The sequence below is a fragment of the Macaca nemestrina genome, chromosome 7 (assembly GCF_043159975.1).
Source record: "Macaca nemestrina isolate mMacNem1 chromosome 7, mMacNem.hap1, whole genome shotgun sequence".
In the NCBI taxonomy this organism is placed as follows: Eukaryota; Metazoa; Chordata; class Mammalia; order Primates; family Cercopithecidae; genus Macaca; species Macaca nemestrina.
In genome coordinates, this window is record NC_092131.1 from 78545481 (window position 1) to 78562666 (window position 17186).

At 37.3% G+C, this 17186-nt stretch overlaps 1 protein-coding gene across 3 annotated transcripts in view; it reads left to right on the forward strand.

Moving 5' to 3' along the window:
• The window catches only part of LOC105477914 (protein kinase D1), a 373044-nt gene that overhangs the window by 304296 nt on the left and 51562 nt on the right, over nucleotides 1–17186 (forward strand). For all 3 annotated transcript variants that reach the window (XM_011734785.3, XM_011734786.3, XM_071100376.1), the window contains 6 exons: nucleotides 7239–7449; nucleotides 7577–7654; nucleotides 10010–10214; nucleotides 11955–12078; nucleotides 13553–13630; nucleotides 15806–16085. In XM_011734785.3, coding sequence (XP_011733087.2) covers nucleotides 7239–7449; nucleotides 7577–7654; nucleotides 10010–10214; nucleotides 11955–12078; nucleotides 13553–13630; nucleotides 15806–16085 — 976 coding nt within the window. The remainder of the gene's footprint in view (nucleotides 1–7238; nucleotides 7450–7576; nucleotides 7655–10009; nucleotides 10215–11954; nucleotides 12079–13552; nucleotides 13631–15805; nucleotides 16086–17186) is intronic.

Below are 17186 nucleotides of genomic sequence, written 5' to 3' on the forward strand. Positions count from 1 at the left end.
TATATATATATATAAAAGCACTTATTCTTTGTGACACAGTATTCCAGAAATTGATGATACAATGATGAACAAAATAATAAAGATGCTGCCCTCCTGGAACCTATATTCTGTTGAAGGGAGGCAATAAAAATCCAGTAAACAAATAGGTAAATGCAGTTGCATGCCGCATTAATGACTTTGGAGGAGACAGGATGATGCGAGAGAGTAATAGAGTATGGAGTGGGGGTAAGCAATAAGTTAGGTGGTGTGGAGGCCTCTCAGAGAAGGGGTCATGGAAACTGAAATCTGAAGAATAAGGAGGAAACCATCTATGAAAAAGGGAAAGAGTAAGTATAAAGGACAACAATAATAACAGTTATGCTGTGCCTAGGACTGTACTGGCTAGTAAACTAATTGGGCACAGAGCATGTTATTTCCTCATTTTTATAAGTCCTGAAGCCTCTGAATTGAACTTTCAGGTAAAATTTTCCCCAGGAAACACTTGCTAAATTCGATAGATCCATCTCGATGGCAATAGGAGAGAACTGTCTTAAGCTGTTACTCAGCACTGTTCTTTGAATGATAGTCCAAAATGCTAGATCTTGAAACTTCTGGGATAAAAGATTAACATTGGCTTGCGTCTATTTTTGCATAGTTATGCTAGTATCTTTTAAGCATAATAACACCTGAATAGGAAAGTAGGCAGCCAACTGAGTGATGTTTATGGAATAGCAGCCCTTTATTCCACTAGTTATCGTGTTCTGGAAAACATACATGACTCAGGTCCTATCATCTAAGCACAGACAAGCTGGTTAGAAATCTCATCTGTAGGTCAAGGTTAAGGGGTTCATGATATTCTGCATTCCATTTTTGGCACATAAAACACACTACTATCTGATTGTTCTTGTTGTCTTATTGCCTCTTTTGTCGTCCTGATTGACTGAGAGGAAGAAAATATTTGCTGTTTTCTATATTAGCATAAAATCAAGGAATGTGAGAGCGGGGGAGGATCAAAGGAGAAAGGAATCATTGTTATCTGGAGCAAAACTACCTGAATTCATAGTTCTGCTACTTACAAGTGTGTGATCTTGGGAAAATGATTTAATCTCTCAGTAATTCAGTTTCTTTAGGTGTAACATGGAGGTATACATAAATGAAATTGATGTAAAGTGCTATAAAAATAGTTGTATAAAATGTATAAATAGTTGTATTTATAGTTTATTTATACATGAGGTATAAATAAATGAAATCTATGTAAAGTGCTATGAAAATAGTTGTATAAAATGTATAAATTATTGTATTTATAGTTTATTTATACATGAGGTATAAATGAAATCCATGTAAAGTGCTATGAAAATAGTTTGGCATATATGAAGGTCTCTGACTGAACTAGATAATGATAGAAAACACTTTTTATAACCTCAAAGATCTCCATTTGAACTAGATTTAGTCCCCAGATAAACTGACAGGCACAAAGTTTTTAAATTTCTTTTTTCAGTTGCTAACATCTGGATCAAGTTATTTTATAACACACCTACATTCCCTGCTGCTTTTGAAAAACTAAAAAATCCATCAACAATGGATTTACATATTCACAGGGCAGCTGTTAGAACTAATTGAGCTGTAGCCATCCCTTTTACAGTGACACTGTCCTCTCCAAATTATTATAGTCTCAACCTTTCCCCATTGCATCCTTGATGCTGAGGACCACCCATTAATATGAACAGCCTATTAAGTGTTGGAGTTTGGTAGCAGAAGAGTTTTGCACAGATTTTCATGTTGAAGTCGGGGCGAGGAGCAGTACAGAACATTTGCAGTGGAAAACATTCCTTAGCCAGGTGTCCTCTCTTAAAACTGAAATCCTGTAAAGCAAGTATGTCAGTGTTACCGTTTATGTAACTTTAAATTGTAAAAATCTTTTAGTACAGCCTGTATATTAAATATTTCTATTGAAATGTCTCATGAACTAATCTTATGCATTTACTTCTTGAAAACATATATTTATCTCAGGTGAAACTTCTTACTGTTTGTCATGAACATTGTTCTTCCATAGGAGCTTATTAGCAAACGATTCAGACAAATCCATAAAGAGATATTCGAGTGTATGCTAAAGTATTCTCTTTCTATTTCTCTTTAACTTAAAGGGAGGTTGTCTCCCAAACTCCAGACACAGTGAGTGGCTGTGAAATGAATTTTCATTAACACACAGAAATATTTTAATAATGCACACATTTTCATTTGAATCATTTTTTATTGTCAAGTGACTTTTATCTCAGAGAATTTTATGTTTGATTTTTTTACACAAGTGACAATAAACAAACCACAAGTAAAGGCAACTTTTCTTCTGTGTTTTCTAGCTTAACTCATGAAGAGAGTTCATTTTGAACTGCTAAGTGGAATATACCTTGTTGGGAAATTATTTCAGTCCTGTTAAATGTTTAAAGACGTGCTGGCAGTTGGAGTTTCCACAATGTAATCTAAGCAATCATTTCCTGGGAAGGTTCCAAACTTGCTGAGTCATTAATTTAGCACACTAGGTTAAAAAACAAATTCAGTCTCTAGAAGAGCAGGATACATTGTCTCTCTGAGTAGGTGTTCAGTGCACAGAGTTCCAGCTTTAGCAGTAATTTAAAATGAAACACTTGATAAAAGAATGTTAAAGATGTTTTGTGAAACCACAAACTAAAAAAAAAATTGATCTCCGTAATTTTTTTTATTTAATCTCTATTCCTGGCTTTAAAATACAACTTTCATCATTATGTTCTCATATTATCTCCCATGCATGATGTGTTAACTCTTACACTTCTAACACAAAAAATACCTTTATATTTGTCATTATGTATAATTTGTCAAATCAAATCATTTATATGCATCTATCTCAATACCATATTACAGTGATGTCAATTCTTACAAAAGTTCCACACCTGTAAGTTGATCCAAACTCCTCCAATTCATAGAACATATGGCTAATATAAAAATATAAAATTTTTAAAAATGCATTCTCTTATATGTGTTTCCCATAGTTATAGAAAACGAAATTTTAAATGTGCTCTTTAAGTTTTGAGCCATTTTTTTCTCTGAACATATTAATGAAGCAGAATAAAACAGACGTTCCAAAGCATTTCAACTTTCCCTCCTCTTCTCGCTAAAAAAAAATCATTCTGCAGATTTTTCAGGTTCACCAACTACATGGGGTCAAACTGGAATAGGAACTAAGAGTGAAAATTAATTTAAACACCATTTAGTTAACCTAATAAACCCAGTAAAACCTTCAGTAGTATTGATGGGTAGGGAAGAATTTTCACTTTATTGTAGTTAGCTTTAAAGAAAGGTGTTATTTAAAACTCTAAAGTACTGTGCACATTGTAAGTAAATATAAAAGTAAGGCAAGAAAATGTAGTAAGTTAATGAAGAATTTGAATTTTATTTATGTATAATAAAATTTTTATAACATATACACTTGGTATATGATGAAATCTCTTTACTTTCTATAATAATGCATTTCATGCAAAAATTTCCAGTTATTTCTGTCAACATTATGATTCAAATTACTATCTAGTTTCCTGTTGAAATTATCTTAAAATCCAAAGATCAATGAGATTTTTTTTAAAGTATCATTTCCTTTAAAACTATTAATTTCTGAATTTTTGCCTGCTCTGTAGCTTGATATATTAAACAAAAACATACTGTAGTTATGCTTTATGGTGTACATGCCTTCACATAAAACTTCACATAATAATTGGAATTTTATATTTTTGCTCAAAATAACAACTGGTTATTAATTATTAATGACAAAATGTGTCATTGATTCTGAAAATCTTTAAGTCTTAGTTTGTGATCACATCATTAGAAATACTTTCGCCAGCTGGGCGCAGTGGCTCATGCCTGTAATCCCAGCAGTTTGGGAGGCCGAGGCGGGAGGATCACCTGAGGTCGGGAGTTGGAGACCAGCCTGACCAACATGGAGAAACTGCGTCTCTACTAAAAATACAAAATTAGCTGGGCGTGGTGACACATGCCTATAATCCCAGCTACTCAGGAGGCTGAGGCAGGAGAATCATTTGAACCTGGGAGGCAGAGGCTGCAGTGAGCCAAGATTGCCCCATTGCACTCCAGCCTGGGCAACAAGAGCGAAACTCCATCTCAAAAAACAAAAATAAAAGAAGAAATATTTTTAAAGGGATGATGGCAGTATTACAGAAAGGGTGGTTCTTAAACATTTAGGTAAATATTGATAAATATATATTACAGGGTAATGGCCTTATTCCATAGCCAGTTGGTTTTTTTAATAATCTGTTATATATCAACAAAGTCCTTGTTTTACATTTTTGATTGAAGGAAGGATAAAAACCCTATAGGAAATCATCAGTTAATGACCCAGTTTTTCTTTTTTGTTTTCGCACTTTAGATTTGCCTCGTGTTAGGGAAAGCACATGCAAATGTGTGTGTATACACTCCCAGAAACATAGAATTGAATAATGAAAATAGAACTTCAGACAGCTTCTCCATGCTCCCTTTCCCAAGGTGTTTGTTATCTAGTAAAATTAAATGACTCAGTCTCCTTCCAGCAGTAAATGAATTTCTACAAGATAAGTTACTATGCATGCCCCCTGTGTCAAGATTTAAAGCTTTACTTTTTCATTTAGAAATATGGGCCATATTGAAAATGATTACTTATATTTGGGACTATAAGAAAACGTAATGATAAGTCTAGTTGGATTGCTCTCTGATTTTGAAATTTAAAATGGTGTGAATGGTATGAGGGCACTGTTTATTAATGCTATTAAAATCTTAATTTCTGACACTATAAATTACATATTCTGTGCCAAGGACACATGTGGCTGGCTGTGTAAACCTGATTATTGCCCCAATATGTGTGTAGTATAGTCTCTGGGCTACAGAGTGACAGCTAATTTCTTTTGCCTAAACTTGGAATATTTTTAAATTTCTTACATGATCTTGCCTTGAAGGTAATAAATGAAACAACCTCTCAAAAATAATTCTAATTCTTATAGTTTATGGCAGCGTTTATGTTGGATGAAAAGAAAATATTCAGTTTACTAGATTCCCTCTTGCTTTTCTAATGAATTTGCACCATGGTATAGTAAATGTCAAACTGACTCTGTTAGCACAGCCTTCAATTAGGTATCTTAAATTAAGGAAAGTAACTGAACAGTGATTTGTTCAGCTTTTCATAGGATTTTCCAAATCTGATAACGTGTTAAATCTGCTAAGAAAGTGTGACATCAGGTTATCTTTTATTCTGAGTGTTAAAACTTTTCAACTATGGAAAAATATCATTTTCATTTTAGTCTATGCTTAAAACTGGCCCATTGGCTACAGTTACTAGAGGACACTAGAACAGGGACCTTACCCTGTGGATTTAATTATTCTTTAATTCCATTGAAGGTATTTATTCAATATATTCATGATTCTGGTTTGGCAAACCTTTGGCTATTTTTACAATCTCCCTAGACTTCTCTGCAAGAGTTGAACCTTTCCAGAATAATTATGCTTTACAGTTTTTCTTTATGGAGTTATACTTGTGAATGTAGCTGTAGGCCTAATATTCCTGTGTAGAACTTCATTTTAAGTTTACTGTAGCTGGTGAATCTGAAAATAATAGTTTTCACTTTTGGTAATAGTATTTAACCTTTTGGTGCAGATAGGGATTGAAAGGGATAGAAATTTTTTGTAAATGTGATTTATTGCTTTTCTTATCAGTAATCATTTAAAATTAGAAATTAACCGAGTGTGGTGATAAAACAAGGGCTCTGGAGGCAAACAAATGTAGGTTCACATTTTGGCTGCACTATTTACTAGCATTTGACCCAGAGGTATCTATTTAAACTTTATGAGCTTAGATGCCTCAACTGTAGATAATAAGGCCTATGTTTTAAGGCACCTAACACAGTTATTGCTATAGAGTAGGAACTTAATAACTGAGATATGTAAATGAGATATATAATTATAACAACGGTTCAAAAGCAATTCGGTTTATCTTATTCTGATGATTCTAAAATACATTTATTCTGATGGGATATATTTATTCTCAAATAGATCACAGGATATAAGAGGTACCATCAAATTATCCAAAAAATTGAAAACATGGTTAACTTTAGTTAATTTAATTTTTAAAAATCTATATACTGAACTGATTAAATAATTCCAAAATGACGGACAAGAGAGCACAGAGATATAATTATATCCAAAACATCCACTTTTATATTCCTTGTATAGTATATTAGTTCTGTTTTTGGTAATACAAATCTTTTGTTGTATGGCTGAGGAAAAATTTAAAATCATGTTTATTTTTTTTCTTTAGGCAAACCAAAGGAACTGTAAGCCTGCCTTCCTTCCCTCCTTCCCTCCCTCCCTCCTTACCTCACTCCCTCCTTTCCTTCCTTCCTTCCTTCATTCCTTCCTTCCTTCCTTCGTTCCTTCCTTCGTTCCTTCCTTCCTTCCCTCTTTCCTTCCTTCCTTCCTTCCTTTCTCTCTCTCTCTCTCTTTCTCTCTTTCTCTCTTTCTTTCCTTCCTTTCTTTCTTTCGAGTTTCACTCTTGTTGCCCAGGCTGGAGTGCAGTGGCACGATCTTGGCTCACTGCAACCTCCATCTCCCAGGTTCAAGCAATTCTCCTGCCTCAGCCTACTGAGTAGCTGGGATTACAGGCGTGCACCACCACACTCAGCTAATTTTTTTATTTTTAGTAGAGACAGGGTTTCACCATGTTAGTCAGGCTGGTCTTGAATTCCTGACCCCAAACGATCCTCCCGCCTTGGCCTCCCAAAGTGCTGGGATTACAGCATTTTTTCAATGAAGTACCATGTAGGGCAAACAGGAAGCATTTACTTTTCATTTTCTGTCTTTCTTAAATGCTTGCATTTTGTAACCATGTGCATGTAATACTGTAGAGAATGTCAACGGTATATGTGACTGTTTATTTGCCTCCAACTTTGTATTTCTGTATTAGAACCACTTTTTTAAAGCAAAAACATATTTGAAAGACCTAGAAATCATGTTTAAATGTTCTGATCTCCAATTCTCTCTCTTTTTTTAAGATTATACAAGCAAGGTAACTCAAATAGAAATGGAGAAAGCAAGTAAATTATATTAATTAACAGAAATATAGTATTATTTCTTTCATATTATTAAACATCAAAGTACTAAATACAAGAGTAAACCGAGATCTTAAAATATATAAATATATAAATCAAATAGCCTCTTACATCTTACTTCCTTTATTGTTTTCCAAAATGTAGCAAAAATCACCATCAGAGTCATTTATTGGTCGAGAGAAGAGGTCAAATTCTCAATCATACATTGGACGACCAATTCAACTTGACAAGATTTTGATGTCTAAAGTTAAAGTGCCGCATACATTTGTCATCCACTCCTACACCCGGCCCACAGTATGCCAGTACTGCAAGAAGCTTCTGAAGGGGCTTTTCAGGCAGGGCTTGCAGTGCAAAGGTAAGGATGATTTTGTCACCTGTCGAACTTTGATCACCCTCATTCATCTGACATAAGTATTTTCTGGTTACCACTTCTCTTTCTGACAAATTCTCATTTTGTTTTGTTTGAAAATCACTGGGATTAGATTGCAGATTCAACTGCCATAAACGTTGTGCACCAAAAGTACCAAACAACTGCCTTGGCGAAGTGACTATTAATGGAGGTAGGTAAAAGATCAGCTGTCATGTCTGTGCTTCTTCCCTATTAGAGAGTGTGGTGATGATGATTTTAGTTGGGGTTTTTGGGTTTGGTTCTGGTTTTGGTTCAGATATTTCAGACACAGTCCAAAAGTGAATTATGGCCAGTGTTTGTTCTATTTTACTATAGAAAAGCATCCATGGAGTTTTGATAACAGTCAAAGACCCTTTCATGATCTTTACATGGTGAGCAGCTAGTATTGAAAACTTGGGTAGCCATACTTTATTTCACAGCTTTATTTTCGTATACTCTTATCCTAGTTTGCCCAGAAATGTGGATGTTGTTGGGCTGCCTACAAGTTGTAGCTCTCAGTCTCTTCCTCTGTCCTTCTCATTTCAGTCATCTTTAATAATAAAAGGAACTTTGTCAGCCAACAAAAAAATAGATATATTTTCTATATTTGGCATTATTCCTTCAAGAAAATTCTAACTGTATAAATTAACTTTGAAGGACTGCTAAGAAAAATGCCATATCTAAACAAAGAGCTTACATTTTCTTCCTAGGTAGCATGCTAATGGATCACTACCAAAATATTTGACTTAGAATCCCAGGTTAGCTTTTTCTGCAGTTAGTGGTCTTCTTTGTACCTTTAGTCTGCTACCAGTTTTCCAATTCCTCTGGAAAGAAAAATGGCTATAAAAGACCACAGATACTTTTAGTTGAGTATTTTTGTTACTAAGAAGCTGATGAATGATGAACTAAGAAGAGTGAATGAGTATCCTTGCTCTAGAACTTTCTTCTCTAGAAGAAATATATACTGTACCGAAAAGAAGAAGAAGGAAGAGCTCTCCAGGAAAACATTGTCACACTTGTTTCTGGCTTGGAGATTCATGAATTAGCTGCCAAAATTGAAAGCTTGGCGATCGTCCCACTTTCTGTGGCATGTGGTGTTGACTTTGTTCAGGCTCGGGGAATGTCAGTGTGTACTGGATAACTATAACAAAGGGGAAGCAGAACAGTTTTTGATGTTGTTGATTACTTTGAAATGGTATTTTCTCATACATCCAGAAAAATCTGGTAAAATGTGAATTTTCCAAGCTTGGCAGGCTAGAGTCTCTCATTAATCTATGTTTTAATTTTAAAATGAGTACTTTGCATCAGTAAGTGATTATAATTTTTAACCATTACCATCAACTGCATAATGACAGGGTTCAATATTACTTCAAATATCAAATGTCGGCCGGGCGCGGTGGCTCACACCTGTAATCCCAGCACTTTGGGAGGCCGAGATGGGCGGATCACGAGGTCAAGAGATCGAGACCATCCTGGCTAACACGTTGAAACCTCGTCTCTACTAAAAAAAAAATACAAAAAACTAGACAGGTGACATGGCGGGCGCCTGTAGTCCCAGCTACTCGGGAGGCTGAGGCAGGAGAATGGCGTAAACCCGGGAAGTGGAGCTTGCAGTGAGCTGAGATCCAGCCACTGCACTCCAGCCTGGGCGACAGAGCCAGAGTCGGTCTCAAAAAAAAAAAAAAAAAAAAAAAAAAAAATCAAATGTCTTATTTAAAAGCTGTAACTATGTGACCAATTTAATATATTGGAATTCGTGATTTTCAAAGTTACTCCAATAGTAAGAATCAGTGGCTTGAGTCTTTTTTCATGTGAAAGTTTCTGTCATCCTCTTACATATGTTTTTTCCCACCAGGGCTGTGTTTCTAAAATATGAGCAGCTTCCCAGTCACTGGGGCCTGGTATCACTTTGCCTTCTAGCATTTTACCTCTATCCCAGCCTTGGCTTCCTTCCAAGGCTTTTCATGACTTTTCATGTTTTCAGGCTTAGAAGAACGGAAAACGAGCATCTACCTATAAAATTACATATTCAACCTCTCATAAATTAAGATGCTTATAAACTGAAATAAAAAAGGAAATTGAAAATCATGGATGGATCTGGAGGCCATTATCTTTAGCAAACTAACCTAGGAATAGAAAAGCAAATACCACATGTTCTCACTTATAAGTGGGAGCTAAATAATGAGAACACATGGTCACATAGTGGGGAATAACACACACTGGGGCCCTTCGAGGTTGGAGTGTGGGAGGAGGGAGGATCAGGAAAAATAACTAATGGGTACCAGGCTTAATACCTGGGTGATGAAATAATCTGTACAACAAACCCCTATGACACAAGTTTACCTAGGTAATAAACCTGTACATGTACCCCTGAACTTACAAGTTAAAAAAAAAAAAAGAAATAATCTCTTCACAGAACTGCCTTTTTGGGGCTTCTAGTTTATTTGTTTTAGGATCACCTGACTGTCTCTTAAGCCCTGATTCCAAGATTCCAGGCTTATCTTCATGGGTCAAAATAATTTTCTAGATTTGCTTAGCCCTGGGGCAGAGTCTGATGTGGTCATGGAAGAAGGGAGTGATGACAATGATAGTGAAAGGAACAGTAGGCTCATGGATGACATGGAAGAAGCAATGGTCCAAGATGCAGAGATGGCAATGGCAGAATGCCAGAATGACAGTGGTGAGATGCAAGATCCAGACCCTGACCACGAGGATGCCAACAGAACCATCAGGTGAGAGCAGTACTGCCAGCCTCAGCAAATGGGGGAACCCCAAGCAGTATTTTCTCTTTAAACCTCTTTGATATTTTAATAGATTATAGTAGAAATGTGAAGTACATGTTTAATTTCTTATGAATGAGCTGTGTGCTGTAGGTGAGAGCCTTTGAAGTTAGGAGGTCTGGGTTCCCTGGGAGAAGTGTGGTTTCCATCCTTTCCTAGCATCACCTCATTCATTGACCCATTTTCTTTTGCATGTGAGAGATGCTCATGCTTGCCATCCACAAGTTTATTACTAAGTTAATATTAATTCGAAGCTCATTGTGTAGAAACAACAAAGATCAAGATCAAACTCAGCAGACATCATCTATTTTATTAGCTGGCCCCTGTTACAAATATCATAGTCTCTGTATACTTCACTGTTCTTGATATTATTTCAGAAGTATGTGCAATTTTATATCTGTTATCTAATTTTTGCTTTTGGTTACTGGATGATCCCCACTTTTTATATCAGGAGTCAGCACAATGTGGCCACCAGGACAGACTGGACTGCTGCCCAATTTGTAGTAAAGTTTTATTGGAACATAGCCATGCCCATTCATATTGTCTCTGGCTGCTTTTGCACTATATTGGTAAAGTTAGGTCTTTTGCAAAAACTAAAATATTTATTACCTGGCCCTTTACAGAAAATGTTTCCTAGTCTCTGATTTATATCATAAAGCCTATTGAAATTTTTGTGTCCATTTTACAAATGCCATGTTTATTGACAAACAGAAATTGTTCATGAGAGTAGAGCAATGAAATGATTTTTTTCCATTTAATGGCATAATGAACATTTTTAAAATAGTGGGAAATAATTGTCTTATGACCTGTCTTTTGAAGACATACACTTCTTTAATGCCAAAGAGTTTGCATGGTGGGGGCTGGGGGAAGTGGGTGAAATAACATATATATTCATGTTGTGGGGAGGGGGACCAGGAGGGAGGGATGAAGAGAGGAAGAAACAGAGACTAGCAGATTCCAATTATTATGACATTATGCGAGAAACTAAAAATTCATGTTGAATAATGTAATCTCTAAATGATTGATAATGTACCTATAATAGGAAATAAATAAGCTAATAAGCTTTCATGTGTGGGTCTGAATAGTGTGGCCTCAGTAGACTAAGAAGTATTCTTCCTCAGGTTGACCTGAAAACTGAACACCATATAGTTCAACCCAAAAGATGAGGTGCTTATTACCCAGCCTTGGGTTTTTTTTTTTTAGACGGTGTCTTGCTCTGTCACCCAGGCTGGAGTGCAGTGGCGCAATCTCGGCTCACTGCAACCTCCACCTCCCAAGTTCAAGCAATTCTCTGCCTCAGCCTCTGGAGTAGCTGGGATTACAGGCGCCCGCCACCATGCCTGGCTGATGTTTTTGTACTTTTAGTAGAGACAGGGTTTCACCATCTTGGCCAGGCTGGTCTTGAACTCCTGACCTCGTGATCCACCCGTCTCGGCCTCCCAAAGTGCTGGGATTACAGATGTGAGCCACTGCGCCCGGCCGGGATTTTTTAAGGTGTACAAATGAAGTGCCTATCACTCTTCAGAGTAACCCACTTTCAGAACCATGGTGCCTGACAATACATTTTACTAAAATTGAGATGTGAATTTTTGTAAAGTTTCACTTGGATTAGCTAACATAAGGTTTTATGCATGAAAATACATAAAATGTACCTGAAAACATTTTTCTCCTACAATATTTTGACTTCTCAAGTCCATCAACAAGCAACAATATCCCACTCATGAGAGTAGTGCAGTCTGTCAAACACACGAAGAGGAAAAGCAGCACAGTCATGAAAGAAGGATGGATGGTCCACTACACCAGCAAGGACACGCTGGTAAGATCCACAGGGAACAATGTTCTCTTGCCTTGCTAGCTTTAATTAGAGGAGTTGCTAATGTCCTGTGAGGGCTGTGAGATGCCTTCATTACTCAGAGTAAACCTCAGCACAGGCATGACACAGGATTAGGTAAGGTGCATTACAGTCTCAGGGTGTCAGATGTAGTTGAGCAAGCAATGGAGTTAGGAAAAAATGTGGAAAGCAATTTCAGGCAAACAAATTCGTTGACCTTGATTACCTGAGATGTCTACCTGCCATTTTATAGTACTTGTGGAAGCCACAGTATGTGCTTTCAGAACGTTCCACTGCAATTTAGAATTTTATAAGAAATACTGCATTCTAGGCAGAGAATAATACAGTGATAACTATCTTATACTTCCTAAGTCCTTAACTGAGTTTTCCCTGAAGAACCGACCCATTCAGGAACATTGGAAGCCTGTATCCTGAGTGTTCATGTCTCCAGATTTTCTTAATAGTTGATGAATGAAGTTGTGTGTGTACATAAGAGAGAACAACTTGATTCACGTTTCAAAGTTAAATCGACAATTGGCTGATTTATTTTACTGTATTGCTTTTCTCATCTCTTACCTAAAGGATCACTACAGATAAGCAGACACCTATAATCTAATTGATCTATCTATAATTTCGACCATCTCTGTTAGAGAGAGAAGTCTTACCTGATATTATAGGGCTCAACTGAATACCGCCTAGTTCTTTTTAGACATGGTGTAATATATTTAATATATTTGACTGGCCTGAAATTGGTTGTGGAGAAGAAGAGCAGAATAGAGCTTTGGGGTCTTTTATAAGATAAAAATACACACACAACCTAAAATCCTGAAAAATATACCTACAGTGAAGAAGGACCTGATCACCAAATCATAGTGGTTAGATTTCTAGTGAGCTGGAGAGAAGGTAGAGTTGGTTGTTTGATGCATTCCCCTGACTTTAAGTTGATGTCATGGAGTCAAACTTACTGTCCAGCAAAATATTCTTTACTTCTACTCTAACATTCAGAATTTGCCCATTGCCAATGGAAGTGAGAATACCTGGTTCCATCAGCATGGCATTTCTTATGTCCTAAAATAATAATAATAAACATTGCATCTCCTAGTAAACCTTATTTTATTATAAACTATACATCTGCCTTTAGCCCTTCATGCAGTGAAATAAGCTTAAAAATGATGTTTTCTGTTTACTATGCACTTTCTAAATGCCAGGCTCTTATTGGGTGCTAATACTTCATCTTCTTTATTACTCACAACCCTGTAATATAAATCCAGATACTTATCAGACATGTGGCTAAATAGCCTCCAGAGCCTGAAATTGAGCATGAGTCTGCCTTTTCCAAAGCCCATGCACTTTCCACTCTCAAATCTTATGTCCCCATTGGGGAAATCTATTTGTTTTATCAATGGTGGATATTTTTGAAGTTTTTTAAAAAGGATCTTGGATCTAACTTGTGTTTCAGCGGAAACGGCACTATTGGAGATTGGATAGCAAATGTATTACCCTCTTTCAAAATGACACAGGAAGCAGGTACTACAAGGTAAGAGGGGGCTCTTTCTTTGGAGTTTCATACCTCTTACTGCTTTTTCTTGGGAATGTAGAGTGTAAGAAATAGGAAATACATCCAACAAACGTGACTATTTTTGTGCTTCCTCCAGGAGCTATTTTTTTTTTTCTTTTCTACAGTCTACAAATTTCTTGGGATTCAGGTTGGGACCCCTTGATTCATCTGTGAATTTTACATTTCCCCAAGGAGTGCTTCTGGTACCATGGAATGATGGGAGAGGGAGGGAGGCAAAGATTAATGTATATTTTAGCAAAGATGTGTGATTTAACTAGAAAATTAATGGTCACAGCAGATAAGCTCAAAGTAAACTCCTGATATCCACTGCATCTAGCACACTGCCAGGAGGGAAGAAACATTGTATGATTTCTCCATGCTTGTCAGTATTCACAAAAAGCACTTTCCTCTAGAGAAAAAAATTTTCTCTAGCAATTTTTATTCTGTCCCTCTACATTAAGTAATACAGATATGGCATATTATATCACCCAGAAAAACACAACTCCAAAAAAAAAATCTTCATAGAGAAAAGGGTATGCCGGGCGCGGTGGCTCACACCTGTAATCCCAGCACTTTGGGAGGCTGAGGCGGGCGGATCACAAGGTCGGGAGATCGAGACCATCCTGGCTAACACGGTGAAACCCCGTCTCTACTAAAAAATACAAAAAATTAGTCGGGCGTGGTGGTGGGCGCCTGTAGTCCCAGCTACTCCGGAGGCTGAAGCAGGAGGATGGCGTGAACCCGGGAGGCGGAGCTTGCAGTGGGTTGAGATCACGCCACTACACTCCAGCCTAGGCAACAGAGCCAGACTCTGTCTCAAAAAAAAAAAAAGAGAGAGAAAAGGGTAGATACGTGGTCCTTCAAAATGAATGCAGACTGTGGAATGGTTGATTTGATTCTCCATAGCCATTTTACACAGCTGTCACAGAAAATGGAAACCTCACTAATTTTAAAATTAAAAGTTTGTTTTAGAAGTTATTATTTTTAGTCCCTGCATACTTCCTGGAAGACACAGTAGTGATTAATTTTTTTTAATATGAATTGCCTTAAAAATGATGACTATTGGCCAGGCGCAGTGGCTCATGCCTGTAATCCCAGCACTTTGGGAGGCCGAGGCAGATGGATCACTTGAGGTCAGGAGTTCTAGACCAGCCTGGCCAACATGATGAAACCTCATCTTTACAGAAATACACAAATTAGCCAGGCGTGATGGGATGCACCTGTAATCTCAGCTACCCAGGAGGCTGAGGCAAGAGAATCACCTGAATCCAGGAGGCGGAGTTTGCAGTGAGCCAGGATTGCACCACTGCACTCCAGCCTGAGCAACAGAATAAGACTCCATCTCAAAAATAAATATAAATGAATAAATAAATAAATAAATGGCTGGGCACAGTGGCTCACTCCTGTAATCCCAGGACATTGGGAGACCGAGACGGGTAGCGTGAGGTCAGGAGTTCAAGACCAGCCTAGCCAACATGTTGAAACCCTATCTCTACTAAAAATATAAAAATTAGCCAGGTGTAGTGGCAGGCGCCTGAAATTCCAGCTACTTGGGAGGCTGAGGCAGAAGAACTACTTGAACCCGGGAGGTGGAGGTTGCAAGGAGCTGAGATCACGCCACTGACTCCAGCTCAGGTGACAGAGCAAGATTCTGTCTTAGAAAAAAAAAAAAAAAGACCGTTTTAAAACCAGTGTCTAGTTGTCCTCACTTAAACTATTCACTTGGCTATGTTATTACATTAACATGTATTGAGTGCCTTAAAGAATAGGTTAAAATTTAAAAATAGCCATGTCTACCTAAATGCATTTCAAAAGTGTTGTGATTCTACCTCACTGTTATAAAAATTATCATTTATTTTCTAAGTCTTAGATTGTGGTGAAGATTCAAACTCATTATTCCTAACCATACTTACTCTTGCCACATGAACATAGCATAAAAAGTCACATTTTCTAGAAAAAGGAAATAAGGTTTCCCATAGTAAAGCTATTTTTTTAAATTTGGCTTAGCAATATTCTGTGTTTTATAGTTTAAAACTATTTTATATAAATGGTGGTTATTTGTGATGTCATTTTTCACATGTTCTTGGCATGAACTTTCTTTGAAAGTTTACATACTTTTGGTAAACTACCTTTAGCACTTTTTTTCTTTCACAGGAAATTCCTTTATCTGAAATTTTATCTCTGGAACCAGCAAAAACTTCAGCTTTAATTCCTAATGGGGCCAATCCTCATTGTTTTGAAATCACTACGGCAAATGTAGTGTATTATGTGGGAGAAAATGTGCTCAATCCTTCCAGCCCACCACCAAATAACAGTGTCCTCACCAGTGGCGTGGGTGCAGATGTGGCCAGGATGTGGGAGATAGCCATCCAGCATGCCCTCATGCCCGTCATTCCCAAGGGCTCGTCCGTGGGTACAGGAACCAACTTGCACAGTGAGTCTGCCAGTTTTCTAATCAGCCCAGAGCTCATCATGTGCCTACCCATTGCTTAGTAAACATGTGCCCTGTCCTTCCTAAGAACAGAATGAACAAAGACTCCTTGGGGATGATTTAGTTTATTGGAGAATGTACGGTCTCTAAATAAAAGCTGCTGCACATACTAAGATGTTTAGTTTGTTAAATTATCCTATTTTATTGTAGGTATTTTATATTAAAATTTAACAAATTCAGATAAACACTATGTATTAGGCAATTACAGACCTCTAGAGCTATTGGTTGTAAAAGAAGAAGCAATCTGGCCAGGCTCAGTGGCTCACACCTCTAACCCCAGCACTTTGGGAGGCCAAGGTAGGTGGAGGACTTGAGCCCAGGAGTTCTAGTCCAGCCTGGGCAACATGAAGAAACCCTGTCTCTACAAAAAAATACAAAAATTAGCCAGACATGGTGGCATGCGCCTGCGGTCCCAGCTACTCTGGAGCCTGAGGCAGGAGAACTGCTTGAGCTCAGGAAGCACAGGTTACAGGGAGCCAAGATCAAGCCATTGCATTCCTGCCTGGGCAAAAAGGAGGAGAGGAAGGAGGGGGAGGGGGAGGAGGAGGAGAAATCTAGCCAGCTTCAGCTTGACATGGAATGTGAGAGAAGAAGAAGAAGATAGAAGGAGATGGAGAGGATGAGGAAGAAGAGGAAGAAGAAGAAAAGAAGAGGAGGAGGAAGAAGAAGAAGAAAGGAAAGAAAGGAAGGAAGGAAGGAACGAACGAACGAACGAAAGAAGAAAGAGGAGAAAGAAATCTAGTCAACTTTAGCTTGACATGGAGTGCAAGTCTTGTTATTTGCAAATCTGAATTAATAAGTTTCCCTAAAGACACCTCACCTAGTATTCTGTGCAGGATATGGTAATTTGATGTGCAGAGTACATGGTAATTGGTAATTCTTGATCATTTTATCCCAGGAAGAAATCTCTGTTCATTAATTGAATGAGATACATTTGCTAAAATGCAACCTAGATCCAGTATTGAGGATAAATTTTAAAGAAGAAATTTTAGAGAAATATTTGAAGAAAAAAGTCATTTATTTTTAAATTTCGTAATAGTTACT